This window comes from Chrysemys picta, chromosome 4 (genome assembly GCF_011386835.1).
Source record: "Chrysemys picta bellii isolate R12L10 chromosome 4, ASM1138683v2, whole genome shotgun sequence".
NCBI classification, from domain to species: Eukaryota; Metazoa; Chordata; order Testudines; family Emydidae; genus Chrysemys; species Chrysemys picta.
The window spans coordinates 25,885,672-25,901,843 of NC_088794.1; the positions used below are offsets into that span (position 1 = coordinate 25,885,672).

The window sequence follows — 16,172 nt, forward strand, 5'->3', positions numbered from 1 at the left end:
TTTCTCTATTGCAATTGATTTTACATGGAAAGTAACCAGATACCAGGGTGATGAGTGGTAGCATAAAACTTTAAGATAGCTCTATTGTAGAGGATAATGGAATCCTCCTGGGGAATTAGTAGCACTGAATAACATCATGGCTAGAAAATGTGATGGTTTTTTGCAGGGGGGCTAGAACTGGCAAAAAAAAGGGAGTGTGGTAGTGGTACAATGCAGATCTCATAGCCCAGGGAGCGGCCTGTGACAGCTAGGCACAAAGTGTTGTCAGTCGAGGGGATCTGGCTACGGAACTATCAGCCAGAAGAGATCAAGCTAAGCCAGAGTCTGACTCTTTGGGAAATGTTGCAAAACATTCCTCTTTGGGGAAGCCGTTCCACCATGAGTGATGGTCTCAACACAAATGCTCCCTTCTCTTTCCAGCCCCTCTCCCACTAAACAGTAAAACCCTGTCCCAAGCAGAGTTTTTGACCCTAAAAATAGAAAAGTGCCAGTAACGCCAGGAAATCTGCTAGGGGTTTTATTATTTATTTCATGTGGACAGTACTCAGATGCCACAATGATGGGTGGTAGAATAAACCCCTAAAATAGATTAAATAGATTTATTCAAGGGGATAATAGAATAATATATACATAACAAACAGCTGTATCTATGCCATACCAAGAGTCCTAGACCACTGTGATATCAGAGGTAACTCAACCAATCACCACTCTTATTCTACAGATAATTTGCATACAACAATTTCATTGGTTGCACAGATGGTGGCTTACTTGGCCCAGCTGCACAGTTCTTCAAAAACATCCATACAACAACATAACTAGCATACGCAATAACCCGAAACACGTATAGCCTCTCACTGTAGCACACCCCCATTGTTCATCACCCGCACAAATCAGCACAAATTTTCTAGCACAACACAACCCGCAAACAAATCAACACAACCAGCACACACAATAAACTTGAGTGGCACAGCTGTGGGGCATCACGGGACGGAGGGGGTGGGGGGCAATAAATGGCATTGATGAAAGAATATATCACCCCAGGAGGTGTTGATAGGGAGGGGTTGGTTAGAATCACACAATTAGCCCACAAAGGGAGCGTAGCAGGTATGAGCTACACTTCTTGTAGCCAAGACAAGCAAGAGGGGAGGGAAGGAAAGGAGCATTTTGCAGCACTAGGGAGAAATGTTTACATCTATTATGAAATGAACTGAGAACAGGAATAAGCCGTGAGCCAGGGACCAGACTGACTGAACCCTCAGAGTTGCAAGGTTTCAGAGGTTCTCAATGAACCCTATCACAAGAAGAGAGTTACCAGTGAAAGCCAAATGCTGTGTGTTATGGAACCTGGGGATGGCCCACTCTAGCCATGTGATGGCCACGTACCGATCCTAGTGATGATGCAGAACCCAATAGGCTCTGTGTAGCTCAGTTCAGCCAGTGGGCCTCACTCGGCAGGAGTGAGATTAAAGCCTAACCCATCAGTGGGAGCATGTAGCAGGCACATGTGCTTTTGGGGAGTGGGGGTTACATCCCTACAAAACCTGTGGCTGGAAAGGGCTTTCCAATAGAGCCCTGGGGGGGATTCATTTTGGATTGAACCACAACAAAAATAATTTCAACATTTTTGGCAAACCACAAAGTCAGGAAAAATATCATTTAGAGTTGAATGGAAGGTTTCATATAACCAATATTGTTTCATCTTTGAGCTATTATTTTTTAAGGGTTTTCTAATTTTTTAAAAAGGAGATCAGTTAAGTTATCAGAAAAGGTGTGTTGAATCAAAAAGTATGGTTTTGAAAATGTTGACTTGAAACTTTTCAATTTTTGTTCAGAAAGTTTTAGGGTTTTTTTTCCTCTCTGATTTGGAGAATTCAACACAAATTCACAAAATGTTTCAGTCTATCTGAATCTGCATTTTTCACCAGAAAAAGGTTCAAGCCAAACATTTCACCTAACTCTCCATTCCAGGACCGGGAAAGCTGCCCCTGTATTGGGTCTAAGGCTGGAGGAAGTCTCCTGAAGGAGGAATGGGCCAGATGTGGCCTGTGGATGGGTCACTCTCATGACTCCTGGGGGGACAGATGCTCTAAGTATCTACAGATCGCTGAGCGAGGATGGGGGTGGGGAAGCAGACCAAGCCTGATGTTGAAAGTCCCTTGTTTGCGGTAAGCGTCCGGCAGCCCTGTGGGAGGTTGGGACATTTCCTGGAAGGGGTGTCCTGGTTGTGATGTAACAAGGAGGATCGGATCGGTCTGGCAGGCGAGTGGCAGGAGAAACAGGCGCAGAGCTGGTGAACAGCACTCATGCTGAGAGCCCACCCCTGTGCTGAGATAGAGCAACACAGGTGAGCACTGGGTGGGAGTTGCAGGTCCCAGGCAGGGCTGAGTGGGTGAGGGGACAATGATGAGGACAGTGGATGGGATGAGGGGTTTGGGGCTGGATTACTTGAGGGAGAGGTGGCTGGCCTGAGCGGGGTGAAGGACCCTCTGGGGCAGGACAGGACCCCTGCCCCTCATTCCCCCTGGCCAGAGAAGTCTCCCACCCTGGGAAACCAAAATCTGTGTCCTTATCTGTGTCCTTATCCTCTGCTTCCAACTTGCCTCCTAGCTAGAGACTAGGCCTGTTCCCCCTCCCTTGGGGCTTCCCCCACAGGGACCAGTCTGATCCTCCCAGGGGTGCTTCTCTAGGGAGGGCTGCACAGGCTGGGGACAGAGAGACTGAAAGAGAGAGAATGGATGACTTCAAAGGGGAAAATACAGAAGGATAGAGAGGGTGGAAGCGTGGGAGAGAAGAGGTGAAGGAGACAGGCTCTTAATGGGGTCAGGACATGGAACTCCTTTAGCAGGACATGGGAGTGATGCTGTCAGGAAATGGGTTGCACGGAGATGGTATAAGATCTCCAATTACTCTCAGGTTTCTGGCTGGGTTGACCCCATCTCATTTTCATCAATTCCGAGATTTAAAGGCCAGAAGGGATTGTTAGATCATCTGGTTTGACCTCCTGTATGGGACAGGCCAGAGAATGTCACTCAGTTACACCTGTGTGGAGCTCAATAACTTGTGTTTGTCTGAAGCTTCTTCCAGAACAGCCTCCAGGTTGGATTTGAAGCCATCAAGAGATGGAGAATCCACCTTTTCCCTTGGCAGCTTGTTCCAATGGTTAATCACCTGCACTGTTAAAAATGTGTGCCTTGTGTCTACTTCGAGTTTGTCTGGCTTCAGCTTGCAGGCATTGGTTCTTTTTCTCTTTCTCCGTTAGAGTAACAAGCCCATTAGCTCCTCATATTTTATACCCTGTAATGGCTGTTGCTAAGTGGCTACTATAATTTAAGAAAAGACACTGGAGACTTTTAAGTAACAGTTAGCACTTCTCTGAACTTGTAGCTGAGAACTGTACAGATTGGTATTGCTGGCTTGTCTGCCTTGCTCCAAGCACAAGCCTGTGCTTCTGTTCATAAGGCTCACTACATAATGATTCCCCCCATACAACACTCAGTTCCTACTCCAAAGTTCCGACTAACATTACATCTGCCCTTTTAAAAAAAAACATTCAAATTAACTTGAACAGAATTCGTTAGTCTCTGTGGGTACATCTACACTGCAATGTAGGGCTGGCCCAGATCAGTTGACTTGGGCTCATGGGGCTTGGGCTACAGGGCTATACAATTGTAGCGTAAACATTCAGGCATGAGCTGGAGCCTGGGCCCTGAAACCCCGTGAGGGGTGGGTCTCAGAGCCCTGGCTCTTGCCTGAGCCCCAACATCTATATTGCAATTTTATAGCCCTTCAGGTTAGATGACCTGTGCTCTGAGACTTGTTGCCGTGGGTTTTTTTATTGCAATGGAGACATACGTGTATCTAGCAGGTTTTCTTATTGCTCTGCCTTTAGAAGTAGTAACAGGAGTATCAGACTCCCATTTTTTTTCTTCTATATTCAAACTGACCACTTGAGACTCAGTAGACTGGTCTGGTATTGCCTGCATGTCTGAGCTGGATGTTGACACCATTTCTGTTTGTTCCATATTTTCATTCCCCTCCTGCCCAATTCTTTCAGTGCCCATCAAATCATTTGTTTCTTCTGTAGACATCTACTTTCTCTGTGTTAACAAGATAAGATCTTGGAGCAGTGTATTGGTCAATCACCTTAGCAGGTTTCTGTGCTCTTTTTTTCACAAATACAAACCATTTCTCCTTTTTCCAGTGGTGATAAAGGTTTTGCACCTTTGTCAAAAAATATTTCTGCTTTGCTTGTCTCACTTTTAGGTTAGTTTGTATGTCTCCTTGTATTACCTGGGGTTGCAACAGCTTTGATGAAGTTGGCAATCTAGTCCTTAGACGTCTTCCCACAAGGAGTTGAGCAGATGATCTTCAATCTCCCTTACTCCCTAGGTGTATTAGTCCAACAGGCTAAGATACGGATCTGTGTTATCCACACTAGCTTTTTTTAAAGAACTCTTTATAAATTTGAACTGCTCTCTCCTTCGATTGTGGGAACAATGGACTTGATGTTTTATGAACAAAGTCCCACTGCTTTACAAAAGCTTTGAAGCCTCTGGAGCAAAATTGTGATTCATTGTCACTAATGAGTTTTTCATACCTTGTAAATATAGACATGCAGCATCAATGACAGATGCACTGGTGGTCCTGAAGCAAGCAGACTTCTGAGTATTTTAACTAATCTGCCAGAATAAAATAATCTGCACCTTGAAACGCAAACAGATCCATCAAGCTGTCCTGAAGTGGCTCAAGAGCATGAGCAACCCCTTGGCTCCTAGGGAAGCCTTCCTTTGTGATAGATGGTCCATTGCACCAAAAATCACAAAAATATTCAGGTTACTCCTAATCTCAAAGGACTGGTCATTTACCCCAGGTCAATAGCACTTTGGATCTCACACCAAAGACAACACTTGGAGCCAATCCTATAATAAACTCTCTAAAGATTTATTAACTAAGAGAAAGAAATTAGAGTTATTTACAAGGTTAAAGCAGGTAATCACATACACACAAACGAGTTACAGTCCTAGGTTTCTGAAGGTGATGGCAGGCAGCTGCTGTAATATGCAATCTCTATATGTCCTTTAGGGCTAACCCAGGCAAAGCAGCTGGGGATTCCTTGCTCATGCTTAGAAATCTTGCCCTCCCAAAGTCCAAGGAGCAAAGAGATCCATTTTCTTCTTGTTAGGGATTTTTATTCCCTTCCTCCCAGAGTTCAAGCTGATGGGATGAGTTCATGGGCATGTCTCCTCTTCATAGGGACTTTTTTTTTGGTGGGGGTGTGTGGGGGTGGAATTAACAAAGTCTTTGTTCTTTGATGTTTCACTGACTCATTTGGTTTCAATGGGCCTTCTGGTGGGCAGGATGTAACACTGTCTGTACCATTTGACATTAGTTAATGCTTCTTTCCTGTTCAGTGAGTTACACAGTTACAGGGGTTTACAATGCAAACACTTACTATTACTGTATCACATGCAGTACAGATGTTATCAGTGAGATTAACACATGCAGCATCCTACAAGAATTTCATAAAGTCTAAACACTACAGACTTAACATCTATTTTAATGCCACTAGCACGCAGGTGAGCCAGACTGGTTTCCAGCTATGCATTGGTCAATGTTTATTTGAGGCCTACGGATCTTGGCATGAGCTGGCACCTAGTCTGCCAGCCTCACAAGGTCCATATCAAGTTTCTGCCAAGGTCTGTTTGGGACCTCTTGCGGTAGCATGGTTCCTTTCGATTTTATGTTTCTGAAGGTTTGACATGCATTGCAAGCATGTACTGTGTCCTCTATTTGACTACACCTGCCTGGCAAATAGACAGCATCTTGAACTCTCCTTTTACATAGCTCTGCTCCCAGTTGACTCTCACGAATAATAGCCAAGATCTCTTTTCTGAGACTTTTCGGTACTATGATTCTGTCACTTTTAAAGACAAGTCCATTTTGCACACTTAGTTCCTCTCTATATGATCAATAAGCACGAATAACCTCTGGTACTACAGATCTATTGTCTGGCCCTCTTTGCCAAATAGTTTGCAGAACAACATCATTTGCAGTATCTGCTTGGAATTCCTTCAATTTCTGTTTGGCAATAGGCAAATGAAAGCTAATCTGATGTAGTGCAACACCAGCTTCCTCTGAACTTACTCCTTCATCGTGCAACATGTAGACTCTGGATAAAGTGTCAACAATTACTACAGTAATTCTTTCCGTGGTCTGTATCCAACTTCCAGTTGATATTTCTGGATTATTAGCAACCACCTTTGAATCCTTGATGGAGTACTATTGTAACCCTTCTGCCCCTCTGAGTTGGCAGCAACAAGGGCCGGGTTCAGTATCTAGGGGTTCCGTTTCAATAACGCAATGCAAAACCGGCTCGAGCCCCCACCCAATGACCTGGGACAATTACATACAACCCCCCGGGCGCCTCTAGGAGGCAATACTTCCCCTCTCGCAAGCACGGAGTCTGAGTGTAGCAAAAGCCTTTTAATAAAGGAGGGAAACAATGTGGCATTATGTTGGGGAAACACCACAAACAGGATTCATAACACAAACCATGAGCAAAAGACCCACCTCCAAGTAAGTTTTGGCAGTGTCCTTTTCCCCTCAGGTTCTTAAGTCCAATCACCCCAAAGTCCAACAACCCCAAAGTCTCTGTCCCTGGTCAGTGCCGCCCCAGAGTTCAAAAGTTTATCTGCAGAGTTTTACCCCCCAGCCTGGGCGGAAATGGGGGGGGGCGCACACGGGATGTTAAGGGGCACCTTACGTGGTCAGAGGCCAACTGCCCCACCTCTTCGTGGAGTTCTGCTGCAGCCTTTACCACGAATGGCTCCGCTCTACCAGCCGCGCCACGCCGCTCCTCCAGCCATCCCCGCAAACTGCTCCGCTCTGCTCCCTGTTCCGTGGGCCACTCCAACCGTCTCACAAACTGCTCAGCTCTGCCAGCTGCTCCAATCCACCAGTCATCCCACGAACCGCTCCAGCTGCCCCCGCAAATGGCTCAGTGCCACTCGCTGTTCCATGGGCTGCTCAAACCATCCCACAAACTGCTCGGCTCTGCCAGCTGCTTAGCAATATATTTTCAGGTTCCCCCACTGCTTAACACAGCACTCAGTGAGCTCAGCTCAGCAATTTTATTTCTTTTAGTGATTTCAGCTCATAGTAGGGGAGCCCCAGTGCTGGTGCGCCATTAGCCCAAAGTGAATTCAGTTCAGTAACTTCTAGCTAGATTCCAAATGGAAGCAAATTTAGCACTGCTACTCAACAGCAGGAAGGGCAAAGGAATTGGTGGTTCAGGCCCTCAAAAGGTACCCATACTATCACATACATGTCCCCACCCTCTCTCAATTCACTGGGTTTTGTAACCCATGCCCCTTGTCTAGCGAGTGCTACTTAGTTACTGGTGAGTCCCTCTGTCATACAACAGTTCCACTGGCCTTGATTCACAGAATCAGGGTAACAACACTTTATTCTTCCTTCCCCAATAACAGAGAAACTGGGGATCCCACACCAGCCAAAGTAACCACTTTCAGTTGTTGTTGTCCCAGGCTAGGCGGGTGGGTGTGCCTATGCAAACAAGATCAGCCCCTGAAGTTCTTTTCCACCCTCACCATAATTCACCACCAGATGTCAGGGTAGAGCTTATCCTGACTCTGCTTACACTATGAAAAGGTTTTCTGAAAATGGCCTCAAGACACTTGTGATTGCAGCCTTTTCATCTGCATGTCATACATCCACAGCACATTCAAGGGTTAAACTCGCTTGCACAGAATCAGACACAATATCACACAAAATGGGGTCTCTAATGAGCAAGTCACACAGTTCTCCACATTTGGAGGATTGTGCTGCCAGTTTTCCATCAGTAGCATGCTGGTCTATATTTTCCCCATCAGTCTGACTTCAAGTGAAAACTGTTCCAGTCTCATATCGGATATTTCTTGGCAGTGGACAGTGGGCCTCAAACTTACTCTTTAAGACCTGTATATCTTTTTATCTGCTGTACAGGGCCGGCTCCAGGCACCAGCATTCCAAGCAGATGCTTGGGGCGGCAATCTGCAGTGGGTGGCAGTCCGTGTGTTTTTGCTGCCCGAAGCAGCGCGCCGAATTGCCGCCGCGGATGGCAGGGGCAGTCCGTGTGCCGTTAGGGTGGCCCGCCCGTTTCCGCGGCGGCAGCAATTCAGCGGCAGCTTCTATGTTCAGCTGCCCGCGGCGGCAATTTGGAGGCTTCTGTCTTCCGGCTGAAGACTGAAGCTGCCACCAAATTGCTGCCGTCGCGGAAATGCACTTGCCGCCCTAACAGCACATGGACTGCCCCCGCCGTCCTTGGCGGCAATTCAGCGTGCTGCTTGGTCAGCAAAAACAGTAGAGCCAGCCCTGCTGCTGTATCATCAAATAAAGAAGTGTTAAATACTTCTCTCATTTTTTCACCTGCCACATGAAGAATTAATGCTGTTTGCAGCCACTTGTCTTTTTTGTCTCTGCCTCTCTCAGTGCCGTCTTTGCTTCCATTTTCCCCAGTTTTCTGCTGCATTTCCTTCAAATGAAAACTTTCCTGGAAGCTTTAATTGGTCCATTGTTTTCCAGATTCATTCTCGTCTAGTCTCACTTTCAGTTTTGTTCTGACACCGTGTAATAGCTGTTGCCAACTTGCTATTATACCACCAGAAAAGATACCAGAGACTTTTTAAGTACAGTAACTCCTCACTTAACATTGTAGTTATGTTCCTGAAAAATGCAACTTTAAATGAAATGATGTTAAGCGAATCCAATTTCCCCATAAGAATGAATGTAAATGGGGGGGCTAGGTTCCAGGGAAATTTTTTTTTTGCCATACAGTACAGTACTATAGTTGGGAGGTGCCCCTGCCTTACCCCACACAGGCACTGGCGCTGAAGACAATGAGGGAGGCAAGGAGGCTGAAGCTGCTTTAGGCTAGGAGAATCATGTTGCGCAGCAGCAGCTTCCCCTACTCTGCAAGCACCAGAGGCAGGGGGCTCAACCCTCGGCCCGTCCACTCCACCCTTCCCCCAAGCCCCCACCCTTAATCCACCTCTTCTCCCCCCCTTTACTCCACACGCCGCGTCCTTGCTCCTCCCCCTTCCTCTCCTGCCTCCTGCCCACAGCAATCAGCTAGATTGCAGAGTTCAGGAGGGAGGGGGAAGGAGCGAGGACATGGCGCGCAGGCTCCCCCTCCCTCCCCTGCCTCCTGAACACCGCAAGCCAGGTGATTGCCATGGGCAGGAGGGAGGACGCGGCGCACCTCCTGCCCGCGGCAATCAACTGGCTTGCGACATTCAGGGGGCAGGAGGGAGAGGGGAGGAGCGAGAACTCAGCGCGCAGGCTCCCCCCTCCCTCCCCTGCCTCCTGCCTGCGGCAATCAACTGGTTTGCGGCGTTCGGGAGGCAGGAGAGGGAGGGGGAGCCTGTGCGTCGAGTCCTCCCTCCTCCCCCTCCCTCCTGCCTGTGGCAATCAGCTGGCTTGCGGTGTTCAGGAGGCAGGGGAGGGAGGGGGAGCCTGAACACCATGTCCTCGCTCCTCCCCCCTCCCTCCTGAACGCCGCAAGCCAGCTGATTGCCGTGGGCAGGAGGAGGGGGGTGGAGGGGGAAGGCGCTGATCTGTCGGGTCTGCCAGTGGGCGGGAGGTGCTGTGGGGTGGGGGCGTAGGGGAGCTGATAGGTGGGCTGCCAGCTGTGGACAAAGCAGGCAGGCAAACGACATTATAGCGAAGCACTGCACAATTTTAAATGGAGCATGTTCTGTAATTGAGCAGAGACGTAAGATCGAAACAACATTAAGCGAGAGGACGTTAAGTGGGGAGTTACTGTAACAGTAAACACTTTCCTGAGTTTGTGGCTGAGAAATGTACAGATAAGCATTGCTGGCTTGGCTCTAAGTACAAGGTGATGAGGCTCATTACATAATGATTTCCCCCATACAACACTATGGGTAACTGGTTATTCCAAAGTCCCTGCTAGCATTACATGCCCTGTGTACATTTTGTGCATGTTAGGCTGCTGAGTTGCTATTAGCAAGTCAGGCTCTTGTACGACATAATGGACTGGCAGCAGAGCCTTTCTTCTAGAGACATGTGTTTGCTATAAGATCCTTTAGTTCACTGCCAGGAATGGCTGTTGTGAGCTTAACTAAGGTATATTCCACACGGCGGCACCTAGCAGCTGAACGGTATAATGCAGTTTAGCATTCCAGTGCACCCCATGACCCAGTCCCTCTTGCACCCACAGGGCTGTCTTTTCCACTCCAGAGCCTGTGAGAAGTTTGTTCTATATCAAGACGCTCGGTTCTGCCATGTCGGAAGCAGGACCCCTGATGCAGCGGTTCCTCCAGGGGCAGCCCAGAGTCTTAGGGGTGAGCAGCATGCGTGGAGGGTGGCCGAAGGCTGGAGAGTCTCTCTCTCTCTCTCTCTTGCATGCGTGCACACACACACACACACAAAGCTGTTGCCCCATCTCACAGCTCATCCCCTTGTTGCTCCGGCCTCACCGCCTCTGCAGGCCCTGCACAGCACCTGGGGTCTTTGGGATCCTCTTGTCAGACAGGCCCTGGTGCCTGTTAGCCGGTGACTGTACACGGCGCCTATCTCTGCCCCCTGCTGGCTGTCCTGCCCCTGCCCAGAGCTGCATGCTGATGGCGGGTTTGTTTCCCGTTTGCAGGCCCTCTTGCTGTTGGTGGGGCTGCTGCAGGTGGCCTTTGGTGTCCTCTTGGCCATTTCCCCCTGCGTCTATAGGGATGAGCTGCATGTCCACTTTTACTCAGCAGTGCTGGTGAGTGACTGACCCATTTCCTGAGCCTCCATGCCCAGCTCTGCCGGTGCCTCTTAGTTCCGACCCCCAGCCCCCTGCTATCTCACCACTGGGTTCCCTCCCTACCCCTAGCCCGACTGATGTCCCCCAATCCCAACCCACAGCCTTCTTGCTATCCCACCCTCAGGTCCCCCCCCCAGTTCTGCCAATACCCCTTAACCCTAACCTGCAGCCTCCTGCTATCTCTCCCCACCCCAGCTCTGCTGATGCCCCTGATTACTTTCTCTCATTCTCTCTTCCTCTCCAGTTGCTCTTGGCTGGAATCATCACTCTGGCTGCAGACACAACACACAGCCTGGCCCTGGTGAGTAATCTCTTGATAAAGCCTGGCCCAGGGCTGCATCAGGGCTCAGTCACATCCCTCCTCATTCCTCTCCCCAGACAAGTGACCCTCCTAAGAGGGACTGTACCCTCTGGGCCAGTTGGGGCTGTGAGGCCCGAGGTATCTCTGCCTTGCACTGGGGAATTCCGTCAGAGGGCGAGGTGGGGAGAAGAGGAGGAAGCCATTGGTGAGGGATGGGCCTGGATCAGTGGCTGAGGTGAACCCCATTGGTACTGGTGCTCTGAAGGGCAGCTGTGGTACCCAAGGCCCAGCTGCACGAAGGGGAGCTGGAGCCATAGGCAGATTGAGGGGACAGAACCAGGATGGGGCAGCCCTGGGGAAAAAAGGGGTGATCCTGGTCCAGTCCTAAGGAGAGGCAAGGCAGAGCTAGTTGGGAGGGAAGGGCAAGTCAGGACAGGAGGCCGAGCCCATATGTTAGTGTGAGATGGATCCAGAGAGGGGCTCTGCTAGGAGGTGATCTCTTGATGGGGCAGCTCCCCTCTGTACACTGGAAGGACTCTAGGGGAGCAAGATGGAGTTTAGGGCTACAGCCGTTATCTGTTCAGGAGCATTGGCAGTCTCCCATTCGTACTCTTTAGCATCCTGGTGCTTCTAGCAGCGACAACCTTATCCCCTCATCTTCCAGGTGAAAGCCTGCCTGGTCATTTACATCATCTGCACAGTGGTGGTGGGCGTGATCAACTTATTCTACCTTGTGGACTTGGTGTATGATCCCCGTAACCGGTACATCCAGTGTCCTTCCAGCAACAGGTTGCACTGCAGGCGGCTGTACCAGATCTCGGTGGGTGCCTTCTCCATGGAGAGCTATAGAAGAGCAATGTTGGGGCAGCCAGCTGGCTGAGATCGGGGTAGGGGGGAGCAGGGATGGGAGTTGGAGATATATCTCCTGAGGAACTCAGGCCTGGGCTTCATTTCTCTGTCCCCCCGGGAACTGTCTCCTGGGGTAGGTGGGGGATTCATTAATTCCTGGAATTCCTCCTCCTGTTGATGGCTTCCTGGAGCTTGACTCAGTGGAACTGGACAGGACGTAAGAATAGACTGCAGGGAACACTCCTTCCCATTCCCACCAAGGGATGGACAACAGGAACAAACAGGGCTGTCCGGTCGTTAGTTCCTCTGATCCGTGCTGAGTCCAGGGGCCTGTCTGTGATTCCCCATCTCCTGCTCTGTTTCCCAGCACTATTGCACGGGCATGCGGGCCATCATCCTGATCTTAACCTCACTGGGGTTCTTCGTTTCCATTGCCCTGGCAGCCTTCGGATGCAAAGCGGTGTGTCGTCAGAACTCTGCTGATGATGTGGTAACTACCCCACTGCTACTGGGAGATGTTGGGATGAGTGGGGTTAATACAGAGAGCTGGGGGGAAAGGAATGGAAGGAAACTAAGGTTGGACCCTCGGAGGATTAGCAGAGATGGCAAGAGCGTGGGAGACAGGCAGAGGGTGGCTGAGTAGAGAAGAAAGGGGAGCAAAGGGGTAAGACTGAGAGGCAGATGGGAGCAGATGCTCCACGGGGTGTCTATGAAGTGTTTACGTCTGTGCCTAGATAAGGGCAGGGAGATAGTAAAGCAATGAACAGACAGGCCAGGGAGCAGCTGCCCATGCCTGGGGGGTGATCGGCCAGGGCTATCCCCCTGAGCCATCATGCTCACTCCATGACTTTTTGTTTCGCTCCCAGCCGGTCGCCGCCCTGACGAATCCGCCCGCTTCCCACGAGGCCGCCGTGGAGCCCGAGCCTGTGGTGTCAGAGGGACCTGCGGCGTGAGTGTCCCCTGGTGGAGAGACCGACAGCCCCCCTCAGCAAGCAGCTACCCTGTGTCCCTCAGCGAGAGGTGTTTCTGTTTCACCCTCTCTGCCTTCCCTCCATCATCCCCCCTTGTGGAAAAGCCCCTGCTAACTGCCGTTGTGTGTTGTTGCTGCTCACATGCCCCCTGCTGGACTACTGCACCATTGCGCCATGGTGCAAGCGCCCCCCAAAATCTGTTAATGTCTTGCAAGCCAAGGGCCTGTCCTGCAAAATCCTGGATGGGGAGAGGATGGCATAGCACCATCTGATGGGCCCTGCAACTAGCTAACAGGAAGTGGGCTAGAGAGAGGCGCAGAGCCTGGCACAGGTTATGGATTCCCTCAACCAAGCTCTGAACCCAGCTTCATCCATTATGTGTAATTGTTATGTGAAGGCATCTCCCTGAAACCTGGAACTCTCTGATTCATGGAGCCATAGATTCTAAGGCCAGAAGGCACCGTTAAATCATCTACTCTGACCTTCTGTGTAACACAGGTCAGCGCATGTCACTCAGTTACCCCTGCACAGAGCCTGATAACTTGTATTCAGCTGAAGCCTCTTCCACAAAGGCATCAGTCTTGATCTGAAGCTACCAAGAAATGGAGAATCCATCACTTCCCTTGGTAGTCTGTTAATCGTGTGCACCATTAGAAATTTGTGCCTAATTTCTAATTTAATTTGTCTGGCTTCAGCTTACAGCCATCGGTTCTCGTTATGCCTTTCTCTGCTCGATTACAGAGCCCTGGTATTTGATCTTCCACAAGAAATCTACCGGGGGCATCTCCTCCTGCTTTAATTGGTGGGTCTATCAGCGAAGCTGCAGGCACGGATCATGACATGCGTTATTTCTCCAAAGGAATGGCTTTGCGGCTGATTGAGGTGTGCTGCCATTCCCCGCAGGATAGTTTCTTAACGTGTAGAACACCCCCTTCTTCAAAAAATAAACAAACAATCCAGTTTCACCTTGCTCATGGTTTAGTTGGTTTGTTCGTCTCTGAGATGAGGTTTACAGACCCCACAGGAGTTAGGAAAGGATTAATGGGAGCCCAGTCAGCCCTGGATTTCAGTAAAGCGTTTGATACTGTACCCCATGAGGAATTATTGGTTAAACTGAAAAACATGGGGATCGATTTGAAAATCCAGAGATGGATAAGGAATTGGTTAATGGGGAGAATGCAGCGGGTCGTATTGAAGGGTGAATTGTCAGGTTGGAGGGAGGTTACCAGTGGAGTTCCCCAAGGTTCGGTTTTGGGACCCATTTTATTTAATCTATTTATAACTGACCTCGGAACCGATTGCAGGAGTAGGCTGGTAAAGTTTGCGGATGATACGAAGGTGGGAGGCGTTGTAAATTCGGAAGAGGATAGGGATATCCTGCAGGGAGACTTGAATGAGCTTGTGAATTGGAGTGTCAGAAATAGGATGAAATTTAATAGTGAAAAGTGTAAGGTGATGCATTTGGGGATGACCAATAACAATTTTAGTTACAAGATGGGGACGCATTGGTTAGAAGTAACGGAAGAGGAGAAGGACCTAGGGGTCCTTGTAGACCGCAGGATGACTATGAGTCGACAGTGTGACGTGGCGGTGAAAAAAGCCAATGCTGTCTTGGGATGCATTAGGCGAGGTATATCTAGTAGGGATAAGGAGGTCCTGCTTCCGTTGTACAAGGCGCTGGTGAGACCTCATTTGGAGTACTGTGTGCAGTTCTGGTCTCCCATGTTTAAAAAAGATGAACTCAAACTGGAACGGGTGCAGAGAAGGGCCACTAGGATGATCAGAGGAATGGAAAACCTGTCGTATGAAAGGAGACTAGAGGAGCTTGGGTTGTTTAGTCTGACAAAGCGAAGGCTGAGGGGGGATATGATTGCTATCTTTAAATATATTAGAGGGATTAATACAAGGGAGGGAGATGAATTATTCCAGCTTAGTACTAACGTGGATACGAGAACGAATGGATATAAACTGGCCGTGGGGAAGTTCAGGCTTGAAATTAGACGAAGGTTTCTGACCGTTAGAGGGGTGAAATATTGGAACGGCCTCCCGAGGGAAACGGTGGGGGCGAGGGACTTGTCTGGCTTTAAGATTAAGTTAGATAAGTTTATGGAGGGAATGGTTTAATGGTAAAACATAGTTGTCAAGGAAAACCAAGCAATGGTAGGTAAATAGCATAATGGCTAAAAGGGGTCAGGATGGAGACTCTTGCCTATATGCTCGGGGTCTTACTGATCGCCATATTTGGGGTCGGGAAGGAATTTTCCTCCAGGGCAGATTGGCTGAGCCTCTGGAGGTTTTTCGCCTTCCTCCGCAGCATGGGGCAGGGATCTCTAGCAGGAGGGTCTTTGCCGATTGAGGTCACTAATAACAGGATTGGGGACTTCAGCAGCAGAGTCCAGGGAAGGGGCGGGGACGGTTTTATGGCCTGCAGCGTGCAGGGGGTCAGACCAGATGATCATAATGGTCCCTTCTGACCTTAAAGTCTATGAATCTATGAATCTGCCCTCTGATATCTGAGCAGGTGTCAGGCTTTGAGGAAAGAGCTAAAAAGGGAGAACCCAGCTCTGTTGCTGCCTGGTTGGGTAGGAGAGGAGATCAGGAGTGCTCACTGAGAGAGAGAAGGCTGGTGGAGGCCAGGAAGAGGGGGAGACTGCTGCCTATTGTAGGCTCCCTGTGGGAAGGGAAGAGATTTTGTTTCTTTGTGTTCAGTTTGGACTTTGGTTACCCTGAAAGCGGTGGAAAATTGATGTGACCTAGCTAAGGGGCAGCTTCACCTCAGCCTGGAAGGTGTTGGAGGCTGGGTGGATCAGCTGAAGGCCTGGAGGAAAACAGAAGCCGAGCCTCTGGTGGTGGTCTATGCTGTGAGGGCATGCAGCTACAGTCTCCTGAAATCTCTCACTGCTGAGTGAAAACATGGAGTGTTAGCCCATCAGCTCCAGTCGCCCGCCCTGCTGGGATCCCCGCTCCTCAGTTGAATCATGGAGGACTCTAAAGTAATTTCTGCCCTGTTCCTGCCAGTCCAGTTGATTATGCAGTAGCTTGGGTATCCGTGGTTCCCTTGTAGCATTCCATGTCTCGTAGCTGCATGCAGCCAGCGGGCTGGTTGCCTGACATGTTGGGATCTGAAAGTCAGCGGCGTTTCATGCTTGGTGGAGGATAAAATTAAAAATAATTAAATTCCACAAACTGTTCCGAATGTAGAAGGACTCACAAGCCTGCTCCTTCCTAGGCC

General features: G+C 49.4%; 1 protein-coding gene across 1 annotated transcript; it reads left to right on the forward strand.

Annotated features, from left to right (window-relative positions):
- Positions 1-1,014: 1,014 nt before the first annotated feature.
- On the forward strand, positions 1,015-13,905 carry LOC103307526 (membrane-spanning 4-domains subfamily A member 4D-like). Its single transcript, XM_065591768.1, has 8 exons — positions 1,015-2,344; positions 10,238-10,361; positions 10,667-10,777; positions 11,064-11,120; positions 11,785-11,940; positions 12,337-12,459; positions 12,836-12,918; positions 13,682-13,905. Exons 1-8 carry the CDS (start codon positions 2,304-2,306, stop codon positions 13,737-13,739), a joined length of 753 nt encoding a protein of 250 aa, XP_065447840.1. The 5' UTR covers positions 1,015-2,303; the 3' UTR covers positions 13,740-13,905.
- The last annotated feature ends 2,267 nt before the right edge of the window (positions 13,906-16,172 follow it).